The 24,391-nt window shown below is 47.7% G+C and overlaps 1 protein-coding gene across 1 annotated transcript in view; it reads right to left on the bottom strand.

Annotated features, from left to right (window-relative positions):
* Nucleotides 1-24,391, bottom strand: part of MYO18B (myosin XVIIIB) — a 298,450-nt gene that overhangs the window by 231,568 nt on the left and 42,491 nt on the right. The window contains exons 11-12 of the mRNA XM_026447974.1: nucleotides 23,953-24,016; nucleotides 11,057-11,201 (exon numbers count right to left, since the gene is read on the bottom strand). Of these exons, the coding sequence (XP_026303759.1) occupies nucleotides 11,057-11,201; nucleotides 23,953-24,016 (209 nt within the window). The remainder of the gene's footprint in view (nucleotides 1-11,056; nucleotides 11,202-23,952; nucleotides 24,017-24,391) is intronic.

Raw genomic sequence — 24,391 nt, 5'->3', positions numbered from 1 at the left:
ATGGGTCAGCAGCAAGTAGACTGGCAAATTTAGAGACAAATAAATTAAATAACCCATCAGCCTTCAGAGAAAAAGGAAACCAAGCAAAGCCCCCATCAAGACGAGCATCACTCATCCTTGTTGCCATTTCGAGTTCCGAACATTACTGTCATTTCTGTCAAGTGGTGAGGGACAGGAGGCAGGGTGACCAATAGTCTGACTCTCCAGGGAGACGCACTTCAACTCTTACAGCTACAGGACCACAGGGATAGGAGAAGGTTAAAGACCAGCCCAGGCTGGGCGCAGTGGCTCACGCCTGTAATCCCAGCACTATGGGGCCTGAGGGAGGTGGATCATGAGATCAGGAGTTCAAGACCAGACTGGCCAACATGGTGAAACCCCATCTCTACTAAAAATACAAAAATTAGCTGGGTGTGGTGGCGGGCGCCTGTAATCCCAGGTACTCAGGAGGCTGAGGCAGAGAATTGCTTGAACCCAGGAGGCAGAGGTTGCAGAAAGCCAAGATCACACCACTGAACTCCAGCCTGGGTGACAGAGCAAGATTTTGTCTTAAAAACAAAAACAAAAACCAGCCCAGGTCAGCCTCTCCTAAACGTTGCTGAGGAAAACTCTCCTGGGTCCAGGACCGATTTTTCATTAATAACAATAATGCCAATGATAGCAATGACAGAGCTTTAAATACTCAAGTTCAATAATGTCAGCCTCACAAGAACCTTAGGTGGCAGGCACTCTGATTATCCCCACTTTACAGATGAGGACATTGAGTCTCAGAGGTCAAAGGAGTCACCTGGACCATGCAGGAGAAAAGGATTGAACACTGGTCAGCCTGGTCCCAAAACCCATGCCTTTAGCCCCAAGTCTGAGTTCTCCTCAATTCTGCTTACAGAGACAACCTTCCAAATTGAGGACTGGATGGAGATTAGATGGAGCTGAGAAGGCACTCTCAGGAGAGAGGGTGGAGATCCTAGCACCCAGAATGTACCCACCAGCTCAGCCAGCTGGGTGGCCTTGTAGTGCAGAAGAGCAAGAACTTTGGAGGCAGACAGGTACTGAGTTCTGACCTTGGCCCCATCACATGCTGGATGGAAAACCAGACCTTGTTTGACTTTGACAAAGACTGCAAGATCCTGAGACTCAGCATCCTGGACCACAAAAATGGTGATTCTTTCCTTACCTGTCAGGGTTGCTGTGAGAATTAAAAGTGAGAATTTATGCAAAGTGATCCCCAGCCCTGGGGCTGACATGGAGAACAGGGAAAATTTGGAAAGGATTTTAACAGAGGTCACTGCTGGGAAGAGGATTGTGTCTGATTTTAATCTCATACAGAAAAAGAGGCCCCAAGACAGATAAATCACATCTTGCTGCAAAGAGGACACAGAGTTCATCCTTGATTTACTCTTCTCTAGGAAGAAGGTCTTTTGGGGGTCTCACAGAATGGTCGGGGGCACTGGTAATAAAACAGAGAGCAAAAGGCTCAGGAGTCATTCTACCTCCACCTCAGTAGGGAGCCGGGATGCATTGGCTATGAAAACTTTACAACATTATGATTTTTAAAACCTAACTCTTACTTATATGCCTGGCACTGTACCCCAAAGCCCTTGGCAAACAGCATCTCAGTTAATCTGCAAAACAGACCTGTGAGACTCAGAAAACTAAGTCTCAGAAAGCTTAAGTTACTTGCTCAAGGTCACTATGGCAAGATATGGCCACACCAATAGCTCCCATCCTACACGCCCTAGAATCTCACTGCTCCCTCGTCTAGGGGTGGAATTTGGTTTTGCTCATCCTTGAAATTGTGACATGATTTTTACCTACAGAACATGGCAGAAATGTTGCAGCTCAGAAAAGGTGATGCACCTTCCATCTTGCTTCCTGGAAACTTGCATTTGGAGCCCTGAAGCCATCATGCCATAAGGAAGCCCAACCAGCCCACGGGGAGAGACCTGAGACCACATGAAGCCTGGGATATAGGCTACTCCAGCCTTCCTATGCTTCATCAGCCACCAGTTGACTGCAGCCATATAAGAGACCCCAAGCCAAAACCTCCCAGCTGAGCCCTTCCAAAGTGCAGATACACAGAAGCCTTGGGAAATAATAAAGTGATTGTTTAAGCCATGGGCTTTGGGGTGGATTCCTTCGGCAGCACTGTAACAGAACAGCCACAAAGCCAGCCAGTGCTGGAATTCTTACTTCAATCTGAGCCCAGGTCTGTGTCACACTAGACTGTGCTCTAACCACTGCCCTACACTGCCCTTGGCCTCTTGGGCCCTCTGCTAAGCTGCGGAAAGAGCACTGAGCTGAGAGTCTAGAACTGGATTCTGGTTCTGAACCTGCTCTCTAACACAGAAGTTTCATTTCATGCCTTTAGATGCGGAGCCACACCTCTGAGAGGTGCAAGTTCTTCACTCACTAATGGGTTTAACAACCCTCACCAAGCCCATCTCAGAGGCAGGCTTTAATGCCAACAGAAAGAACTGACAGCCAAAATGCTTTGCAAAGAAAAGAGTTACTGCTTACTGAATACTTCCTATATGTCAAGTATTAAACATTTATTATCTGACTGTACAATGATTGTAGAAGGTAGGTGAGGTTATTATCATTTTACAGACAAGAAAACTGAGGTCCAATGAGATGAAAAGTCTCTGACACAGGGTGAATCACACTGCCAGGTGATCAGCAAGCCTGGACTTGAATGCTGCTCTGTTCAATTCTGGGACACCAGCTCTCCCCTCCTTCCTACTCTCTCTTTACCAAGTTTAGCTCCAGAAAGCATCCATTGACTGCCATATGAAATACACAAGCACCAGCTAATCGTTCCACAGGCCACTTTTTGCCAAAGGAGAGAAGCATGAGCTTGGAAGAATTGTTGTCTAATGGACCTGGAGTGATGGCTTGAGCCATGAGCTTTGGTGAGCAGCAAATCAACCACTATCAAATCACCAGGTGTTTTCTGCCTGCCATGTGGTGCTGGCCCTCAGAGCCCCCTCCTGCTGCCTTCCCCAGGAACCCATCAGTGATGGCAAGCCAGAGAGACAGAAAGGAGGTGTGGATACTATGTAGACAGAGGGAGGGATGCAGTCTCATTGCCACCATGGAAGCAGGTTTTTAAGATCCAAAGGTCAGCTGTGCCCAGCCTCTCGAGATAAATCTGTAATAAACTGACTAAGCCCAGGAGCCACCTGTCCTGTGATGGGAGGTGTCCTAGAGTCAGAGCAAGAGGGGATGCCCACAGGAGCAGAGTGGTTGTCGTTCAGTGCTTTTGTCTGTCCTCCTGCCTGGCCCCTCTCCTTCAACTGCCAACGTGATTAAGTGCCCAACCCCCTCATTGCACCTCAATTCCAGGGTGACCTCTCCCTCCTTTAAGAGTTGCCAAGAAGACACATGGCTCAATAAATACTTATTGAGCATATACTATGTGCCGGGCCCTGTGCTAGGCCGTGGGGATGCAACGATGAGCAGAATCAGACAAGACCTCTGTACTCACAGAGCTACAGCCCAGCATGGGAGACAGACATTAATCCAATAATCAATGAAAAATAAATAAAGGAGGCCAGGGAATGCCTGGAGCATACAGAGCAGGAAACCCAGACCTTGTTCAGGGCCAGGGAAGGCTTGTAGGGGCAGTGACTTTCGAATCAAGAGCTGAGGCGTTGGCAAAGGGAAGTAGGGAGAACAGGAGAGGACAAGACCGCCATACCATAGCTCTTGCAGGGAAGAGCAAGACAGTAAAACTGAAAACATCCTCTGCAGCTGAGCCACAGCATCATGGGTGCAAACTGAGGCGGGAGAGGTGCGCAGGGACCAGAGCAGCTGGAATTGCCCTCACACCGCGTCATCGGGAGCTCTGTTGAAGTAACCCTACCAAACGTGTGAACTGGGGAGTTTCTGCTGGCTGTGGCATGAGAACAGATGGGATAGAAAGGATGGGGAAGACGGGAAGCCAGGAGCCTGACTGGGAAGCCATTCCAGGCTTCTAGGACAGAGATGAGGTCCAACTGGGTGATGTGATCATGAGACAAAGATCCCTGGAGAGAGCTCCAGGGCTCCCAGCTGAGGCTCCAAGAATAAATCCACAGCGATCTTGCCCTGGTCCAACCTGACAGTCCCCAAACAGGGGCCATTTGTCCTTTGACCATCCTCTTTCCATGATGCAGTGGAAGGAGGAGGCCTTGGAGCCAGACAGACCTGAGTCCCAGTCCAAGCTCGGGCACAGCTTCACTGTGTGCCCTGGGCAAGCAGTTTCTCCTGGAGGAGCTTCGGTTTCCTCATCTGCAGAATGTGGTTAAGTTTATCTAGAGGAGCGAATGGGATGCCATGTGCTACATTGCAGCATGGGGCTGGCATGGGAAAGGTGCCTTAACAGGGGCTGCCCAGTTCCATCCCCACTGAGAGCTGGGCACAGGGCGGGCACACTGAGAACCTGTGCATGAGGAGCGAGGGAGAGGGGAGGCCGTACTTGACCTCCAGACATCAGAGGAGCTGAGAGATGAAGCATCTCCTTGCCCATCTCCTTGCCCTCCTCAGCAGGCAAGCCCACCACACCTTCTGTGCCGCATGGACATCCTAGGTGAACCAGACAATTAGTGGTCTATGGGTGATGCCCATCGTCTTCTACCATACCCGATCTCACAGTCCTGACAGTGCCCTCTGCCAAGGCTGTCAGGCAACATCTAATGCAGGTTTAGGAGCCTTCTTGCTGCCTGGACCTTGCCAGACAGAGCAGGGCCACCCACTGACATCCAGGTTGAGCAAAGTGCAATTGCCCTGGACAACCAAGAAGTTTATATGGAGGGTGTCCACCTGAGCCCACCCGGCTTGTGCCAAAAGCTACTCTCCACACGCAGGAGAATTGCTTAGACTTCAGGAGTGCTCTCTCTCTCTCACACACACACACATACACACACAAAACCCTCATTTATGCTGACAGCAACTAAAAAGGGTCCTGGTCCCTGTGCAAAGACTGAGAGCCTTAGGCTCAGGCAGCTTTGAGCTCCATCACTTCCCGGCTGTGTGCCCTTGGGCACATCGCACCACCTCTCTGAGCCACAACTGCAACATCTGAAGAAACAATAGACAAAGACTCACTTTTAAGGCATGATCTTGAATACTTCCTCAGGTCCGGTGATCTAGCATGTAACTCAGCACAGAGAGTGCTTGGGAATCATTGCTCCCCTATTCCCTGGAACCCTGGAGATCTTTGTAGCAGCCTTAGCTTGTCTCTGAGCAACCTGGGCAGGCATGGGGACAGAGGAATGGTGTGGGCTGGGTTTTGTGTGAAAAGGACCACTCTGGTGGCTGGGTGGAGAGATTGCATAAGGTTAAAAATCAAAATAAAAGTGAAACAAAACCCAAAATGGGATTTGTAGCTGCAGAGAAAGTGGATATCCCAGGGTGAGTTTCTGGGCATGGTTGTAGCTACGTGCCAGTGTTGGCTTGTTTTTCTTTTTCTTTTTCTTTTGTTTTCAAACTCACAAATACAGAGGATTCCCTCTATTCTCTATAAAATGTGTGTGTGTGTGTGTGTGTGTGGTGTGTGTGTGTGTGTGTGTATGTTCACTGGGTCAAGAGGTAAAATGTTTCTTACCGTAAGTTGAGGTAAAAATAGTGTAAACCCCAACAAGGTCAGAGTAATTGACTAGAAGTTTAAGAGAGGACTGGGGACACAGACCCAGAGGACTGGTTTATGTCTACCATGGGATCTGCAGGACAAACAAAACAGACACATTTCCAGAACCACAAAGCCCTGAACTAATGGCTTCCTAAGGACATCGTTGCGTTTCATCACTCCTCACCCTATAGAGAAGGTATCATAGCTGTCCCCATTTTATAGATGAGAAAACTGAGGCTTAGATACGGGAAGTGATCTATTCAAGATTACACATCCATCAAAGGGCAGAGCTGACACTGGGCTGGAGGTGGCTGACTGCAAAGTCTAGTCTTCTTGGCATACACATATATACTTGTCCCATCACAGAACGGCTCTGCCTCTGGGCTCTCCTTTGCAAAATGGGCCTAATTCTACCTGTTGTGCAAGCCGGTTTGGGGCATACATTCAACTAGAATTTTCTAAGCAGTTACTATGACCCAGCTCTCAAGAAGAATAAAAGAAAAAGAAAAAAAAAAACTGGTCCATGGGTAAACAAAATGTGGTATATCCATAGGATGGAATATAATTCAGCCATAAAAAGGACTAAAGTACTGATCCATACTACAAAATGGATGAATCTTGCAAATACTATACCACGTGAAAGCAGTTGGGCACAGTGGCTCACATCTGTAATCCCAGCACTTTGGGAGGCCAAGGCGGGCGGATCACAAGGTCAGGAGATCGAGACCATCCTGGCTGATGGGGTGAAACCCCACCTCTACTAAAAATATTTAAAAAAATAGGCAGGCATTATGCACACACCTGTAGTCCCAGCTACTCGGGAGGCTGAGGCAGGAGAATGGCGTAAGCCTGGGAGGCAGAGCTTGCAGTGAGCTGAGATTGTGCCACTGCACTCCAGCCTGGGTGACAGAGCAAGACTCCGTCACACAAAAAAAAAAGAAAGAAAAAAGAAAGCAGCCAGTCATAAAAGACAACAAACCAACAAACATATGCACATATTGCATGACTGCATTCATGTCAAATGTCCAGAATGAGGAAATCTACAGAGACAGAAAGTAGATTCGTGGTTGTTTAGGGTGGGGGGAAGGCATTGCTTAGGGATGGCGGTTTAGAGGGCAATAGCTAAAGGCCATAGGGTTTCTTTTTAAGATGTGACAGAAGAGCTGGAGATCGAGTTAATTGCCAATAATTGGATCAATCATGCCTGCATAGAGAAACCTCCATGGAAACCCCTAAAGGATGGGGTTCAGAGAGTTTCCAACACATCAAAGTGCTGGGAGGCTGTCATGCCTAGAGAGGACAGCAGTCTCTGTCCCCTCCCTTATCCCTCGCCCTAGCCCTGAGTTGTATCCTTTATAATACAGCAGTGGTTGTAAGCAAAGTGTTTTCTTGAATCCTGTGAGTCATTCTAGTGAATTATTAGACAAGAGAGAGGGGTCATGAGAACTCACTATGTAAAAAAGCCACTTGGTTAGAAGTATCGGAGGCCAGGTGCTTGCAGCTGGCATCTAAAGTGGGGACAGTCTTGTGGGACTGAACCCCTAACCTGAAGGGTCTGTGTTAACTCTGCTAACTCGGGGTAGTCTCAGAATTGAGGTGAATTGTAGGCCTGCCATAGGCAGGAACACAGAGTGCTTGGGAGGTGGGAGGTGTGGTTCCAGAGGCTGGTCTCAGGGCTCAGAGCTCAGGCGGACTTAAGTCCAAATCCCATCTCTAGCTTTAGCTGTACGTCCTGAGGAATACGGATGAAACTCTCTGCTGCGCATCAGTTTCTTCCTCTATAAAATGGGCATCATAACAGTCCCCACCCCTCCCAGGCTGTTCTAAGGAGGTGGTGACATCACCGAGTCTATAAGCACTCAGCACAGTGGCCCCAGGAAAATGAGAATGGCCCAAACCCCACTCTGGAAGGTACTGGCTGTGTGATACCAGATCAGTGGCATACCTTCTCTGAGCCTCTGTTTGCTTGTCTATAAAATGGAGATGGATGAAAACAAACCCTTATGAAACGCCCTGCCAGGAGCCAAGTCCTGTGGTCCACAGTTTTTGCCATTGACTCCTTCAGTTTTCACAAGAAGCCTGCAAAGTGGGTACCATCATTAGCCCCATTTTACAGAGGAAGAGACTGAGGCTCAGAGAGGCTGCACCAGGACTCCTGACTCTTGGCCATGGCATTAAGTTAGCACATATGTCTAATGCAATAAAAAGGCATAATAGAGGTGTAAGTGCTTTTGAAACTGTCAAACACCAAGCCAATATTAGTGGTGATTGTCATTGCTATAACAGTTCAAAAACCCTGTGTCCAGTTATAAGGCCCAAATTCTCCCCAGAGGGAACTATTATTGGTTTTTAAAAATAGGATTGGGGCTCTCAGAATTAGTTAGGAAGCCAGGCGCGCTGAGGAGGGAGTATCATTTTAATGAAAAAAAAAAAAAAGAAACCTGATTAATGAAAATGATTCTTAATATATTTCAAAATGATCTGTTATGACACAAAGCAAAGACATTTATATACGACTTTGAAATTCTTAATAGCTGATTTTAGAGCAACCTATTATGAAATCTTTCAAAGCAGAATCTATAAGTAAGTAAATCACCAGGCAGGCCTCCCAGGCAGACTGACGGCAGCTCTTCTTAAAATAATTTATAAGGTGGGGTGGGGGGAGCACTGGCAGAAATTATTGCCATCATCAAGTATTAATAAAATATTTATAAAAGTGACTTTCTCTTATCGTCAGATGCACTGATGTGATGGGTCAGGTCCTTGAGCCCACATCGGTGGGGGGCCCCCACTTTGCCCCAGGAGGAGAAACTCAGGAATGAAACTGAGCTCCTTCACTTCCCTGGTGACAGGCTAACAAGCCAGGGGGCTCCCTTAGTTTCTGGATAAATATCTCAACTTCCTTGCCTCTTGAATAGGACAACCAGGAGGCATATTCCTCAGAGTCTCCCAGGGGTCCCCAGCAGGACCAAGCCTCAGTTTCCCAGGGGTAAGCCACTCCTTCATGCACCTTGTACTTCCTGCCTTCCCTCCCCTGTGTCATTTTCCCATTCCCCTGTCACAGCCTTCTGGGGTCCTCCCCCAAATATACAACACGTTTCCACATCTCTGTCTCAGGGTCTGCTCCTGACTCCGGTTGGCCTCAGTGACCAGGAAGTTGAGTGAGAGACATCACAGTTCCCTGAGCAAAGTAGTGCTGATGCCCAGACAGCCAAGTGCCGAGCATGGCCCATGGCTGACTATTTTTTCAATCATTTTGGGGGTACAGGTGGTTTTTGGTTAAGTTCTTTAGTGGTGACTGATTTTAGTACACCCAACCCCCCGGCAGTGCACATGTACCCAATATGTAGTGTTTTATCCCTCACCCACTCTTAATCTCCCCGACCCAAGTCCCCAAAGTCCATTATATCATTCTTACGCCTTTGCATCCTCATAGCTTAGCTCCCACCTGTAAGTGAGAACGTATATTTGGTTTTCCATTCTCAAGTTACTTCTCTTAGAATAATGGCCTCCAGCTCCATCCAAGTTGCTGCAAAAGACATTTCATCTCATTTTTATGGCTGAGTAGTATTCCATGGTGTGTGTGTGTGTATAAAGAAAAACATTTTCTTTATACACTCATTGGTTGATGGGCACTTAGGCTGGTTCCATATCTTTGCCATTGCGAATGTGCGTGGATGATTTTTGGAAAGACAAGTGGCATTTTTTTTTTCATATTTGCCCCAGCCCAGCATGTCTGTCCTTGGCTTGGATCAACTGTGGAATCTCCATCTTACTTACTCCTGACTCAGTATGACTTCTAGAAATTTCCAAAATCAAAACAGTGGGTTAATGTATGTGGCTCAAATGGATGAGAATCAAAGGAATCGGACCCAGGGCCTGGGAATGTGGGGAGGATGGAAAGGATGCACCAGCACCTTCTCGAAGATTTTGCTGCCCCCTAAGGTAACAGCCCAGAACGTCAGCCAGAATCCATGCACAGTCCCAGGACAGACCTCAGTTCTCACGGGTGTTCATTCAATAAGCAACTTCCAGTTCTATGTTCTGGACCCAAAGGAAGCCACCAGCCACTGAAAAGAGCCAGACAAAGTCACAACCATAACACAAGGCACGAAAGGCCCCATGAAGGCAGAAACCCTTGCTCTTCATCCTCATTCTCTCCCCAGAACCTTATATACTGCCAAAAGAGGGAGCAGAAGAGACAGGTTAGGGAGGTGAGGAGCTTTGAATGCCAAGCCAAGGAATTTTATTTGATTTAGAGGCAAGGAAAAGCCTCAGGAGGATTCTAAGCAGGAGAACGACAGTATGGGTCTATGTAGTAGAAAGGAACTTGATGGTCATGATGAGAATTGGTAGAAGGAGGAATGAAGGCATCAGCAAGGAGGCTGCTGCACCCATCCAAGCACACACACACGCACAAAGGTAAACACCGCATGTAAGGTCATAACAGTAAGGACAGAGAAACTAGGACAGAAATGATGTCACAGAGACTATCTCTGGAACATGGTGAATGATTGGATAGGGAGAGGGTAAGGACTGGGGGGATGGCGGGAACCACTTGGAAGACCAGGTCAAAATAGGGAAAATCAGCAAGCAGACACTTAAGGATGGGATAAGGATACAAGATCAGTTTCAGGGCATCTCCAAGATATCTAGCTAGAAACGTAGCACCTTGGCTGGGTGCAGTGGCTCATGCCTGTAATCCCACCATTTTGGGAGGTCAAGGCAGGAAGATTGCTTGAGCCTAGGAGTTTGAGACCAGCCTGGGCAAAAAAGTGAGACCCCTGTCTCTACAAAAAATAAAAAAAAATATTAACCAGGCACGGTGGTGCACACCTGTAGTCCCAGCTACTCAGGAGGCTGAGGCAGGAGGATTGCTTGAGCCTAGGAGGTGGAAACTGCAGTGAGCTATGATCGCACCACTACTGCCCAGCCTAAACAACAAAGCAAGACCCTGTATCAAACCATAAAAATTTAAAAAATAAAAAGAAACACAGAACCTTTACTGCACAGACCCAACCTTCCCTTCCATATTCTAGAGCTGCTCTACCATACTGCCAGTACAGTAGCCACTCCCTACCTATGACTGCTTAAATTTAAATTAAGTAGAATTCAATACAATTAAAAATTCAATTCCTCAGTCGCACTATTGTATTTCAAGTGTTCAGTAGCGCGGCCTGTGGCTGGTGGTTACTGCACTGAACAGCAGTAATCTCCATCACTGCAGAAAGTTCTCGTGGACACAGCTGGTCTAGAAGGTTTGCTTGAAACGCCAGCCCTGTGTCCTCCTCACGACGCCTAGTTTCAGCAGCCTCCCCGAGAGCAGTCCCAGAGACACAGAAGGTGACAGATTGACCCTGTTCCCACCTCTCCGAGAAAAGGGCCTTGTCAGGCGCCTGCCAAAGGAGACAGCTGGCCTCCCAGGTGAGCTCAGCAGGAAGGACGTACCTTTGCAGGCCCCCGCCGCGCCCAGGTGGTAGATGGCTGCCAGGACCCACCAAATGGCCCGCTGCTCGCTCTCTGAGATGCCCAGCGTCTCCATGGCACCCTGGAGCTGGGCAAAGGCAGCTGCCGCCTTCTGCTTATCTTCAGGCTGGGAGCAAAGGGAGAGAGAAAGAAAACAAGGCCATCACGATGGAGAAAACAGACTCACAACTTGAAGCTGAGCTCCGTCTCGGAGGAATGCGGAGGTCATTTTATTGCCACAGTAAATTACCCACAATTAAGCTGAGGAGTATGGACAGACGAACTCAGGCGACTGGGAAAGTTATCCAAATCATTTTTCTCTGACTTTGAAATGCACTGTGGCTTTTATTCATTCCCGTGTGCACGCATTACAGATTTATGGAAGCTCTGTTCTATGCGGGCCTCTGGTCTGGAGATGCAAAGATGAGCAAAGCCCAGACTTTGACTTTGAGGCCCTCTCAAGGTAGAACTGGAAAGAGACATAAAAGCAACTAAGTGTGAAAAGGGCTAAGTGGTAGGTAGGCTATGGGTACAGGTTGATAGGTAGGCTATATGGGGTCTACAGGTAGGGTCTAGAGGTAGGCTCTGTAGGGTAAGCTGTGCTATAGGTCTATGCAGAGGACCATGGGACATCAGAGGGAGAAGGGATAATTAATCCCACCCAAGACAGCCAAAGACAATAGCATAGAGCAGATGATCAAATTGTGATAGAAGTTTGGAAGATAAATAGGCAGAGTTGGCCGATTTAATACAATCAAAGTCCCAACAGGCAAAGGGAACCACAGGAGCAAAGAGGATTTGGGGAGACAACAGGTGGTCCATGGAAGCAGTTATTTTTGTTTTGTTTTGTTTATTTTTGAGACAGAGTCTTGCTCTGTTGCCCAGGCTGGAGTACAATGGCATGATCTCAGCTCACTGCAACCTCCGCCTCCCCGGGCTCAAGCGATTCTCTCACCTCAGCCTCCTGAGTAGCTGGGATTACAGGCACCTACCACCACACCCAGCTAATTTTCATATTTTTAGTAGAGACAGGGTTTCACCATGTTGGCCAGCCTAGTCTCGAACTCCTGACCTCAAGTGATGTGCCCACCTCGGCCTCTCAGAGTGCTGGGATTACAGGCATGAGCCACCACACCTGGTCTGGAAGTAGTTATTTTTGGAGGTGGGTCAGATAGAGATGGGGAGAAGATAAAGCTGGAGAAGCTGGCATGGGCCACCCTTGAAGACCTCGACCATGACACTAAAGGGCGTGGCCTTTAAACTCCAGTCATGACTGGCAAATACTGATATGTGCTCCCACTGTATTCCTGAGTTCATAACAGACATTATTAATCAATCAAGATCCCACAGCAAGCCAGTAAGTCCAGATTCCCTTCAGGACATCGCTTCTTGCAGCCACCACCAACGTGAGCTTTCCCACTAAAGGAAATGGCACTTGTTTTCTGTCTCCTGTGCAGCAATAGGAAACTGCTGATTTTGTTTGTTTTAGACAGGATCTCGCTCTATGACCCAGGCTGGAGTGTAGTGGTGTGATTGTAGCCCACTGCAGTCTCAAACTCCTGGGCTCAAACGATTCTTCCACCTCAGCTTCCCAAGTGGCTGGGACTACAGGTGCACACTACCATGCCTAGATGATTGTATTTTATTATTATTTTTTTAGAGATGGGGGTCTCACTATGTTGCCCAGGCTGGTCTTGAACTCCTGGACTCAAGCAATCCTCCCACTGTGGCCTCTGAAAGTGCTGGGATTACAGACGTGAGCCACTGCACCTGGCCTACCAAAGATTTTAACAGAAGGATACAGAAAATGACACGATCAGATGTTTATGGGTTGTAGGATTTTTTTTAAGATCTATGATCCCAATCATGTTTGATTGAATATTAAAATTCATCTGAAACTACTATACACACACCATCTGGCCAAGGAGACTCAGCCCAGAAGCCTGCTGGGTAGAAAGGAAGTGAGCTGGGAATGGGAATTCTTTTGTCAATAATCCACCAGCTGATAAAGAGAAACTGATTTGCACTTGGCCTGCTTAGAGAACTTGGGTGATGAACTGCAGGCTGTTAAAGCCAACAGGTCTTTGACTTTTGTAGCATCCAGTGCCCAGAGACGGAGTGACACTTGCCCAAGGACACACAGCAAATTAATATCAGATACAAGACTAGAAGCAGGCTTTTCAGACTGTTGGACTGATTCCCAGTCCAAGATACTTGTCTCCTCCACTCAAGCCACTTCCTCTAACTGGGCAACATGCAAGAATCATCAACCAATTGGGACGACGTCAAAGCATACATTAAAAGATTTGCTTGGGAAACATTTCAGTTAATACCAAAAGCATGTTCCACTGATCCATCATATTTCTGGACCGCCACAGGATCACAAAATCCCTAGCAACCAGGAGCTCAACCTAGCAACTGCAGCTGGAACAAACAGAGGGACGGAAGGCGTCTTACCAACATACTCAGTTATTTATGAGATCTCAAAGTAGCAGAAAAAGGACTCCAAAAGGACAGCGCCCACACATTTATTATGGCTCCCACTGTCACCTATGAGCATTTGACTTTAAATTACGGAAGGACTCCATCATCTACCAGGTAGTTCGAGTGAAGAGAAGAATGAGAAAACTTCCACTAAAGCTCATTTGCTCCTTTCTCTTCCTCGTCCCCTCCCAATGTCTTTTTCTTAACAGAAGACATGGATCAATAAATATATATGTTTCTGATTAAAAATGATTAAGATCAGGAAAACATTCGCAGTTCCTTAAACTTCCAGAGAGCCAATTGTTCTTCAAACACCTCTGCAGAGTTCCCTGACAAAAGGAACTCTTTGGATCAAAATCATGAAAATAGATCCGAACGCGGTGGCTCACGCCTGTAATCCCAGCACTTTGAGAGGCCGAGGTGGGCGGATCACGAGGTCAGGAGATGGAAACCATCCTGGCTAACACCGCGAAACTTCGTCTCTACTAAAACTACAAAAAAAAAAAAAAATTTGGCCGGGGCGGGGTGGCTCAAGCCTGTAATCCCAGCACTTTGGGAGGCCGAGACGGGCGGATCACGAGGTCAGGAGATCGAGACCATCCTGGCTAACATGGTGAAACCTCGTCTCTACTAAAAAACACAAAAAACTAGCCGGGCGAGGTAGCGGCGCCTGTAGTCCCAGCTACTCGGGAGGCTGAGGCAGGAGAATGGCGTAAACTCGGGAGGCGGAGCTTGCAGTGAGCTGAGATCCGGCCACTGCACTCCAGCCCGGGTGGCAGAGCAAGACTCCGTTTCAAAAAAAAAAAAAAAAAAAAATTAGCCGGGTGTGGTGGCGGGCACTGTAGTTCCAGCCACTCGGGAGGCTGAGGCAGGAGAATGGCGTGAACCTGCGAGGCGGAGCTTGCAGTGAGCCGAGATCGCGCCACCGCACTCCAGCCTGGGCGACAGAGCAAGACACTGTCTCAGAAAAAAAAAGAATCACGAAAATAGAAATAAGTCAAGTGAATGGAATAAGTCAACTGATAACCCAAACGTCTATCAGCAGAAGGGAGCCACAAAGAGTGGTATAACCAGAGCACAGCGATGGGGTGCTACACAGCAATGAAAAGGAACAAGCCACTCGCAGCCACATATAGGCATCTCACAGACCCAGTGTTGAGTCAGAGAAGCCAGGCACAAAAGCCTGCATCCTGTGTGCTTCTGTTTATGTGAAGCTCAAGAATGGGCGAAACTAACCTATGGTAAGAGAAGTCGGGACAATGAGTCTGGAGTGAGATGGGTACCTCCGATGGAGACTGCCTGGGAGGGGGCTCAAAGGAGCCTTTGATGGAATGAGGAATGTTCTGTATCTTGATCTGGAGGATAGTTGCTGGTGTGTGTTTAATAATTACTAACATTGGGCCGGGTACGGTGGCTCACGCCTGTAATCCCAACACTTTGGGAGGCCGAGGCAGGCGATCACAAGGTCAGGAGATCGTGACCAACCGGGCCGAGACCGTGCCACTGCACTCCACCCTGGTGGACAGAGTGAGACTCCCTCTCAAAAAAAAAAAAAAATTAGCCAGGCGTGGTAGCTGGTGCCTGTAGTCGCAGCTACTTGGGAGGCTGAGGCAGGAGAATGGCATGAACCTGGGAGGCAGAGCTTGCAGTGAGCCGAGATCGAGCCACTGCACTCCAGCCTGGGCGACAGAGGGAGACTCCATCTCAAATAATAATAATAATAAATAATAATAATATTAACATTAGCCAGCTGTGGTGGTTCATGCCTGTAATCCCAGCACTTTGGGAGGCTGAGGTGGGAGGAGTTGACTAGCCTGGGCAACAGAGTGAGACCCTGTTTCTACAATAAAATTAAAAATCTGCCAGGCATGGTGGCATGAGCCTGTAGTCCCAGCTACTTGGGAAGCTGAGGCGGGACGATTGCTTGAGCCTAGGAAATGAAGGTTGCAGTGAACCATGATCACACCACTGCACTCCAGCCTGGGCAAAAGAGAGAGAGAGAGAGAGACTGGGCGGGGTGGCCTGTAATCCCAGCACTCTGGGAGGCCGAGGTGGGTGGATCACGAGGTCAGAAGATCGAGACCATCCTGGTTAACACAGTGAAACCCCGTCTCTACAAAAAATTAGCCTGGTGTGATGGCAGGCGCCCGTAGTCCCAGCTACTCAGGCGGCTGAGGTGGGAGAAAGGCGCGAACCCAGGAGATGGAGCTTGCAGTGAGCTGAGATCGCACCACTGCACTCCAGCCTGGGCGACAGAGCGAGACTCCGCCTCAAAAAAAAAAGAGAGAGAGAGAAAGACAGAGACAATATAAACATCAAATTGTACACTCAGAATTAGCATACTTCATATACTTTGTGTTTTACCTCAATTTTTAAAAATCAGTGGATAAAAATATTCAAATCATAAGATGCCCAGGGTTTGTCTGAGGTAAAGTCTCAAGGTCAATCAAAGTCTGCAGATAATTTAGTAAAAGAAAATAAAATCCAAAATGTTCTCTCTCCATTCAACCAGGCTGAGTTTAGAGCACCCAGGAGATTCCTACAATTCAGAGAGAGGCCAGGTTTGGATTTGGAGTCAGACGCAGCTGGACGCCCTCTAGACTCTGCACTCCCAACCGTGCAACTCTGCAAAAGTCCCTTGCCCGTGCGTGGAGGCTCAGTTTCCACTTCTTCAAAGAGGAAATAAGGCCAGGTGTGGTGGCTCATGCTTATCATCCTAGTGCTTTGAGAGGCCAGGGTGGAAGGATCACTTACATCTAGGAGTTTGAGACCAGCCTGGGCAATGTAGCAAGACCCTTTGTCTATAAAAAATATATAAAAATTATCCAGGTATGGTGACATGTGCTTGTAGCCCCAGCTGCTTGGGAGGCTGAGCCAGGAGAATTACTAGAGTCAAGGAGTTCAAGGCTGCAGTGAGCTATAATCACACTGCTGCACTCCATCCTGGATGACAGAACAAGACCCTGTCTCAAACAAAATAAATAAATGACATGGAAATCATATCTTAGCATCCTCCCAGGGCTGCTATGAGGACTAAATGAGTTTATGTGTGTAAAGCACCCAGCACAGTAGCCAGCACACAGTGATACTCAATGAACGGTTTTCCACTCACTACTGCCTCTCTCCTTCCAAGGCTTCGCCTAGGCTGTTCCACCTTCCAGGGACACCATTCCCCACTGCTGCCCAAGGTGATGCCCCGTACTCTATAACAAGTTAATCAGGTATGACCTTGCCCTCAAAGGGCTCCCAGTCCACTGAAAGGGACAGGTGTGCAAAGAGATGACACGCAGAGCACATGCCATGGACTGGGAGACATTGGGCAGGGGTAAAGGAACTGACTGGAAGGATGAGAGGCTTCCTAGAAGGAGTTGGTTATGGAGCAAATCATAAAGGGTAAACAGAACGAGTGAGGCAAAGCAGGTGCCAGGAAGCAAGAGGGGTCTCCAAGTGGAACGATAGGGGATTGGGGGAACCCAGTGCATTTGGGTGCTAAGAACTCTGCACAGGCTGGTGGTGCAGGCCTCTTCTGCAGAGCAAAGGGTCCTGAGGAGCCATGGTTTGTGGCTGGGGGCTGCCCTCTGATGGAGCTCCTGGTGACCTCCCTGGCAGAGGAAACTAGCACCTGGGCATCCTCCCTCTGGTTACGAGCACAATAGGGGGTCTCAGGCAGGCCTGGGCCCAACTCTGATTCATGGGGAGGTGCACCAACCCTCTCTTCCCCAGGGCCAGGTGGGCCTCCTTGTTTCTACAACCAACCTGCCCGAGGATTTTCACCCCGCTGCCTCCCGGACCAGGAGCTAACTCAGGGAGGAAAATGCTAAACACTGATTCAATGCATCTCAAAAGGAACATCACGTGGGTGCCTGCACGGGTAGGTGAACCTCATGGGGACTGCAGGGAGGGCAGGACAGGTGTCGGTCCACAGCCAGGAGCCGCCCTACCCGTTGCTCAGCATCTCACCAATCCACTTCTTATCTCAGCATCGAGAGTCCGTTTAAGTGGAGAGGAAAGAAAGTGTCCATTGAGCACATATTCTGCTGTACTGGGCGCTTTTTCCCCATGAGGCAGGCTGAGTCTCTCCAGCCGACAGAGGAGGAAATGGAGGCTCAGAGAGGTGAATGGAAGCTCATGGAGGCTCCGCAAGGCTACCCATTTGGGGAAGGGCACAGTCACTACTACTGAGCCCCCAGTCCTCGATGTCATCCAAGGGTGTTGCTCTACCCATCCCACAGGAGAAAAACTGAGGCTGGGAGAAGTTAAGTGAGCCAAGAGTGCACGTGGAACAGACCTCAGAGCACACTGTCTTCAGCCACGATCTGCATCATGGTCTGAGATGACAGTGGGAAAAATGAAAGTACCAAATTTAAAGTCAGGCCGACCTGGATCCCAGTCCTGTCTCCACCACTTAAAAACTGTGTGCCTTTGGGCAAGCAGCTTCACCTCTCTGAGCCTGGCTACTTCTTCTGAAAAAAACAGATATGATCATAATTCCTTATTTAAAGAACCACTGGGAGAATTAAGTAAAAGCAAGCTCCTGGCAGAGCCCCTGGCACAAGTGAGTAATTCCTCATCCTTCCATTTGAGCACCATTCCCCCACAGTTGACAACTGGGTCATAAAAAATAAATGTGCCTCGGGCCAAGGCCTGGAATGTGACAGCCAGAAGCAAACTGCTGGGTGGCAAGGATTATTATTATTATTATTATTACCACTGCTGCTGGGCACATTTTAAAAAACTTAGGCTAGGTTGCAAAAAAGAAATTATAGAGAAGAAGAAAATAATATGAAAGCTTTGTGATTTCAAATGTATCCTGGTGCTTGGCAGTTCTCAAGTAAGTTCCATTTACAAGCTGAAATGTGGCAGGCAGTGAGGGCGCAGTGTGAGGACTAAGGGCAGTCACCGGGTACAGGCAGCCTCCGAGGACCTGGCCAGCGCCACGCTGGGGGTCTCCGCACTTTTACCCTGGGGTCCTTGCTTTGACTGGCCACTCATGTTTACCTTTGCATGAGGTGCTCAGTGTAGCCAGAATGCTGGCCTCCCTGAACCTGTCTAATTCACTCTCAGTCCAGCTCCAGCTCATGGTCGCCTCCTGCAGACAGCCCTCCCTGATATGCCTCTTCTCCTCCCAGCTTGGCCTCAGTCTATATACACCTCCACTCAGGCACATACCTCTCCAGCTTGGAATGATCTGTTGATGTAGACATGGCAGCCCACCACCACCTCCCAAAAGTGAGTCACTTGATGGGTGAGACCCAGTTGAGTTATTTCTGTGTGCCAATACCTGGCATCTAACAAGATCAACAAATATCCATTGACAATGAGCTTCTAGCGACCATCCCCAAATAAGAGCCATTGATGGTGGGGTTAAGTGTGTTCACCCACTGAGCTGGGTCCACAGTACTACTCAGCCCAGCTTTGAGGACCCCAGGCTGCCCACAATGACTGAGGGATGGGACCCCCAGGCTTTCTAATTCCCTTCTCTGGGTCCTCTGAGATTCCCAGCAACTGCCCCAGCTCCCAGGATCCAAGGAGTGGGTTCAAAGGCAGACATGAGATCCCCAAAGATCTGGTGAAATGATACTGGGGAGAAAATAAAGTTTAATTAACCATTCTCTGCTGACCACAATAGCAAACGATTTGAAAATTGAATGGATGTGATTTTAGTTAAGTGGTGGTGAGTTGGGCATGCTCGTCCATTTATTCACTCAACACACATTTATTGAGCACTTGCTGTATGCCTGGCTGAGTGCTAGGCCTTGTCTATTCAGGAGGGATCAAGACAAGTAAGACTCCCACCCTCACGGAACTTAGGGTAGAGGGGAGACAAATCATAAATAAACAATGTGATCAGAGATGGGAGAGTGTTACCAAGGAGACAACAGGAAAGATAACTGGAGACATCTCCTTAGACGGAGGTTTGGGAGTCTAAGATGGTAATGCAAGCTGGACGGCCAAAGATATTTATCACCTTATCACTAAGAACCACAAAGAGGTTTAAAACCATGTAAATGGACAATATTAGGGAAACAACAGTTCAGGGAACCATGTCTTCTAATGTTTGTGAAAGTTTTGTGTGTGTGTGTGTGTGTTTGTTTTTTTGTTTTGTCTTGTTTTTTTTTTTGAGATGGAGTCTCACGCTGTCACCCAGGCTGGAGTGCAGTGGCACAATCTCGGCTCACTGAAACCTCTGCCTCCCGGGTTCAAGAGATTCTCCTGCCTCAGCCTCCTGAGTAGCTGGGATTACAGGCACCTGTCATCATGCCTGGCTAATTTTTGTATTTTTAGTAGAGACAGGGTTTCACCATAATGATCCGGCTGGTCTCGAACTCCTGACCTCAGGTGATCCACCCGCCTCGGGCACCCAAAGTGCTGGGATTACAAGCACGAGCCACCATGCCCAGTCAGAAAGTTTTAATGATATACAGTGTGTTATGAATTATGTAAAATGTTTGTAGGAAAAATACTGGAAGAACATCTGCAGGTATAGAACCAGTGGGTTTCTCAGGGTGGTGAAGTGAATGGCGCTTGTTTTCTGGTTTGCTTGAGTGTGTGCATGTATTCTGGTTTTTGGTTTTGCCTTTCTGTTTTTTCTGATTTCTCTATAGGAAGTATGTAGTAATTTCATTTTTTATTTTTTATTTTTTTCTTGGGACAGAATCTCGCTCTGTCACTCAGCCTGGAGTGCGTGGTGTGATCTCGGCTCACTGCAGCCTCTGCCTCCTGGGTTCCAGAGATTCTCCTGCCTCAGCCTCCCGAGTAGCTGGGATTATAGGCATGTGCCACTACACCTGGCTAATTTTTGTATTTTTAGTACAGACAGGGTTTCACCATGTTGGCCAGCCTGGTCTCGAACTCCTGACCTCAGGTGATCCGCCAACCTCAGCCTCCCAAAGTACTGGGATTACAGGCATGAGCCACTGTGCCCGGCCATAAATTAGTTTAGTTTTGTGTTTTTTTAAAAAAAACAGGAGCAGGCCAAGCCCTCCCCGTGGCCAGCGAGGCTTTGCCCTCCCCAACTTGCCCAGTGCTGCCATCCTTGATGATGAAGAAGGAGGAGGAGGAGGAGGAGGAAGGAGAAGAAGGAAGAAGAAGAAAGGAGAAGAAAAAGAAAAAGAAAGCAGGAAGAAGAAGAAGAGCTGACACTGGACAGCCTTGGGGACTTAGCAGCTCCCATTATTGGGGGGCATATCCTGATCACCAGATTTCCTTAATGAAGCTGTACCTGGCCTACCCAACCCCAGTAACTGGCCCAGGCTTGTATCAAAGACCAACGAATTTTCAGACTTTATTTTTCTTCTGAAAGAACAGAGAAAACATTCTCTTGATACCTGCCAGGTAGCAGAGAGAGAACAAAGAAACACCCTACCAGTTCCTGCAAATCAATTGGTCTAAAAAATGCCCCTCAGAAATAAAGAGAAAAAAAAAGCAAACCACTTCAAATGCTTCTTTGACACGAATTCACGCTGTGACCAATGGCTTTATGCAGACTGTTAACAAACAGGTCAGGTTGGGGAAAGCTCAGAGGGTCCCAGCTTGGGCCCTTTTCCTTCTCAAAAACAATAGGAAAATAAAAAACAACTCTTTTGCTGATTCAAATGGATATATTTGGCCAAAGCTCATTAAACGAATGAGAAAAATCACTGCTGAAGTAATTTCTCATCTCTTGCCTTCAAGGTCGAGGTCTGGGCTCCTAATGACCCCAAATCGTGGGGGAAAGGGTATGAAAAAAGAACACACTGCTGAGTCCCCCGAATAAGAGGGTGCCCCCTCAATATTTGGTTTAGCAAGAATGCCAGCCTTGTTGCATCTGTTAATTTCATTCTCATTCCAGCTTGTTTCATGTATGAGTTTTGACAATGAAAGAAATTTCATTCTCATTCTCACGGCCAGCTCTTGGTCACCTCTTCCAGGCAGCCTCTCTGATATGCCTCCAACTCCCCAGGCTTGCCCATATAATATTTGGGACATACTTATAAGGTGACAAGTAGATTAGCCCCCAGGGTTCAGACAGGGCAGACACATCACCTCGCCCAGTGCAGAAACAGACTCTCCAACAGTGGTTCTCAAAGCAGGGTCCCTGGACCAGCAGCATCAGCATTGCCTGGGAACTTGTGAGAAATGCATGTTCTCAGGCCTCACCCAGAGCTACTGAATTAGAAACCCTGTGGACAATACTCAGCAATTTGTAAGAGTGTGTGTGTGTGTGTGTGTGTGTAAGTGCACACGCGTGCTTAGCAACCTTTTTTCTTTCTTTTTTTTTTGAGATGGAGTCTCGCTCTGTCACCCAGGCTGGAGTGCAGTGGTGCAATCTCTGTTCACTGCAACCTCCACCTCCTGGGTTCAAGTAATTCTCCTGCCTCAGCCTCCTGAGTAGCTGGAAATACATGCTCAGCTAATTTTTTGTATATATATATATATATATATATATATATATATATATATATAGAGACACAGTCTCGCTGTCTCCCAGGCTGGAGTGCAGTGGCGCCATCTCGGCTCACTGCAAGCTCCGTCTCCCTGGTTCACACCACTCTCCTGCCTCAGCCTAGCTGGGACTACAGGCCCCTGCCACCACGCCTGGCTAATTTTTTGTATTTTCAGTAGAGATAGGGGTTTCACCTTGTTAGCCAGGATGGTCTCGATTTCCTGACCTCGTGATCTGCCCACCTCAGCCTCCCAAAATGCTGGGATTATGGGCGTGAGCCACCACCCCCAGCCTAATTTTTGTATTTTTAGCAGAGACAGGGTTTCTCTATGTTGGCCAGGCTGGTCTCAAACTCCTGACCTCAGGTGATCTGCCCGCCTCGGCCTCCCAAAATGCTGGGATTACAGGCATGAGCCACCACACTGGCTGAATTTCTTTAATGACCAATGATGTTGAGCATATTTTCATGTGCGTAGTTGCCATCCATTTACACTTTTTTTGTGCATTCCATCTTTTGCCCATCTTTTTTATTGGGTTGTTTCATTTAAGAGTTTTGAGAATTACTTCTATATTCTAGATAAAAATCCTTTATCAGCTAAGTGATTTGCAAATATTTCCTCCCAGTCGGTGGCTTGCTTTTGCATAGTAATAGTGTCTTTCAGACAGCAGATGACTTAGGCCAAGCCCTGTTCTAAGCACGTTATACACATCATTTCATTTCACCCTCACAACAACCCTATGAGGCAGATACTGCTACTATCCTTTTGATAAAGTTAATTTGTTCTCTTATGGACTGAGATTTTGATGTCTCATTTAAGAAATCTTTGCCCAGCTCAGAGTTACAGAGATTTTTCTCATTTTCTTCTAGAAATTTTGTGGTTTGAAGTTTTACAATTAGATCTGTGATTTTTTTGTTAATTTTAGTATATCATGTGAAATATGGATGGGTTTTTTTTTTTTTTTGGCACCAGGATATCCAATTATTCTAGCACTGTTTGTTTCCCAGACATGTATGTTTGAAAAGAGGCTTTGGAGTGGAAATTAGCTAATTCCCTCCATCTGGTGAACTCCTATTCATCCTTCAAAACCCAGGCCAAATGTTCCCTTGGCTAAGAAGTCTTCCCTGGCAAAGGTCAAGTAGCTCTATCAGCTATCCTGTGGTGCCTGCAACATTTCGTGCAACGTTTGACACATTCTTATCTCACATGATTCCATTAATTTCCAAGTCTGTGTCTCCTGCTAAATTAAAAATTCATGGATGAGGACCACACTCCTAGCACTCAGCAGAAGCATACACCTAACAACACAGGCCCGGCATAGGTGGTGGTAAAGGTATTTGGGAGAGAAGGGAGAAAACAATGATTAAAATAATTGAATAATAAAATATCAAACCAGCGAACCATTTGCTTTTTTAAACAATGAAATACCTAAATCTCGGCCCCACTCATAGACTACATTCATCACGAAACCATCTCTGAGTGCACCTATCCAAGTTAACCACCAGTAGTATTGACAAAGAGCACCCTATTGATTGATTTAGGCCAAGCCCTGTTCCAAGCACATTATACACATCATTTCATTTCACCCCCACAACAGCCCTATGAGGCAGATACTGCTACTATCACTATTGTACTGAAGAAGAGACAGACCTCCCGGGAGATTAAGGTCCATGCCTGAGGTTCACCTACTTAATAAGTATCAGAGCTAGGGCTTGAACTAGACTGATTCCAGGGCCCTAATCCTACCTCTAACGTATACTACGTCTTGTTTCCTTTATTTGTCTGAGTCTCCTTTACCCAACAGGCCCAGACCCTACAAAGACAGCCCCTGGCTCTTCCACATGACCAACCCTTGCCAACTATGAACCCCAGTACCAAAGGAGACAAGTTGCACGGCGACTCCTCATCACCCTCCCATCTGGCCCCAGGGACACGGACTCACATCCCCCCCTGAGGGACCTCCTCCTTACCTTGGACCACACGCCCATGCCAAAGGAGCTGCTATCTGCCATCTGGTGCAGGTTCAGCTCCGTCCTGGAAGCACAGAAGGAACCAGGAGTCAGTGGGCTGTTCACACCAGGCCTGGCAGGGCAGGTAGTTGTCACAGTGTGTGGGGCTCCACGCAACTACCCAGACACCCCAGGGACCGTCCCTGGCCTTGGCCCCACTAACTCTGCCCTGGGACATCTTCGATCTCCCAAATATTCCTCACGCATAGCCCTCCCTTGGCCCTTCCTAAAAGCCAGGAAATCCCAGGAGAAAGGGTTGTAGAGGAAAATCAGGAGAGCAGGGACTAACTCCAGATCTTCTAATCAGCTGGGTGGCCTCTCTCAAGGATAATATTGAAACAGTCAACATGAATGAGCCCTTGCGGCATGTTAAGTTCTAACATGACTCATGACAGCCCCA

The sequence above is a fragment of the Piliocolobus tephrosceles genome, chromosome 19 (assembly GCF_002776525.5).
Source record: "Piliocolobus tephrosceles isolate RC106 chromosome 19, ASM277652v3, whole genome shotgun sequence".
NCBI lineage: Eukaryota > Metazoa > Chordata > Mammalia > Primates > Cercopithecidae > Piliocolobus > Piliocolobus tephrosceles.
The sequence above is the reverse complement of the archived record's forward strand: the minus strand, read 5'-3'. Positions and strand labels throughout refer to the sequence as shown.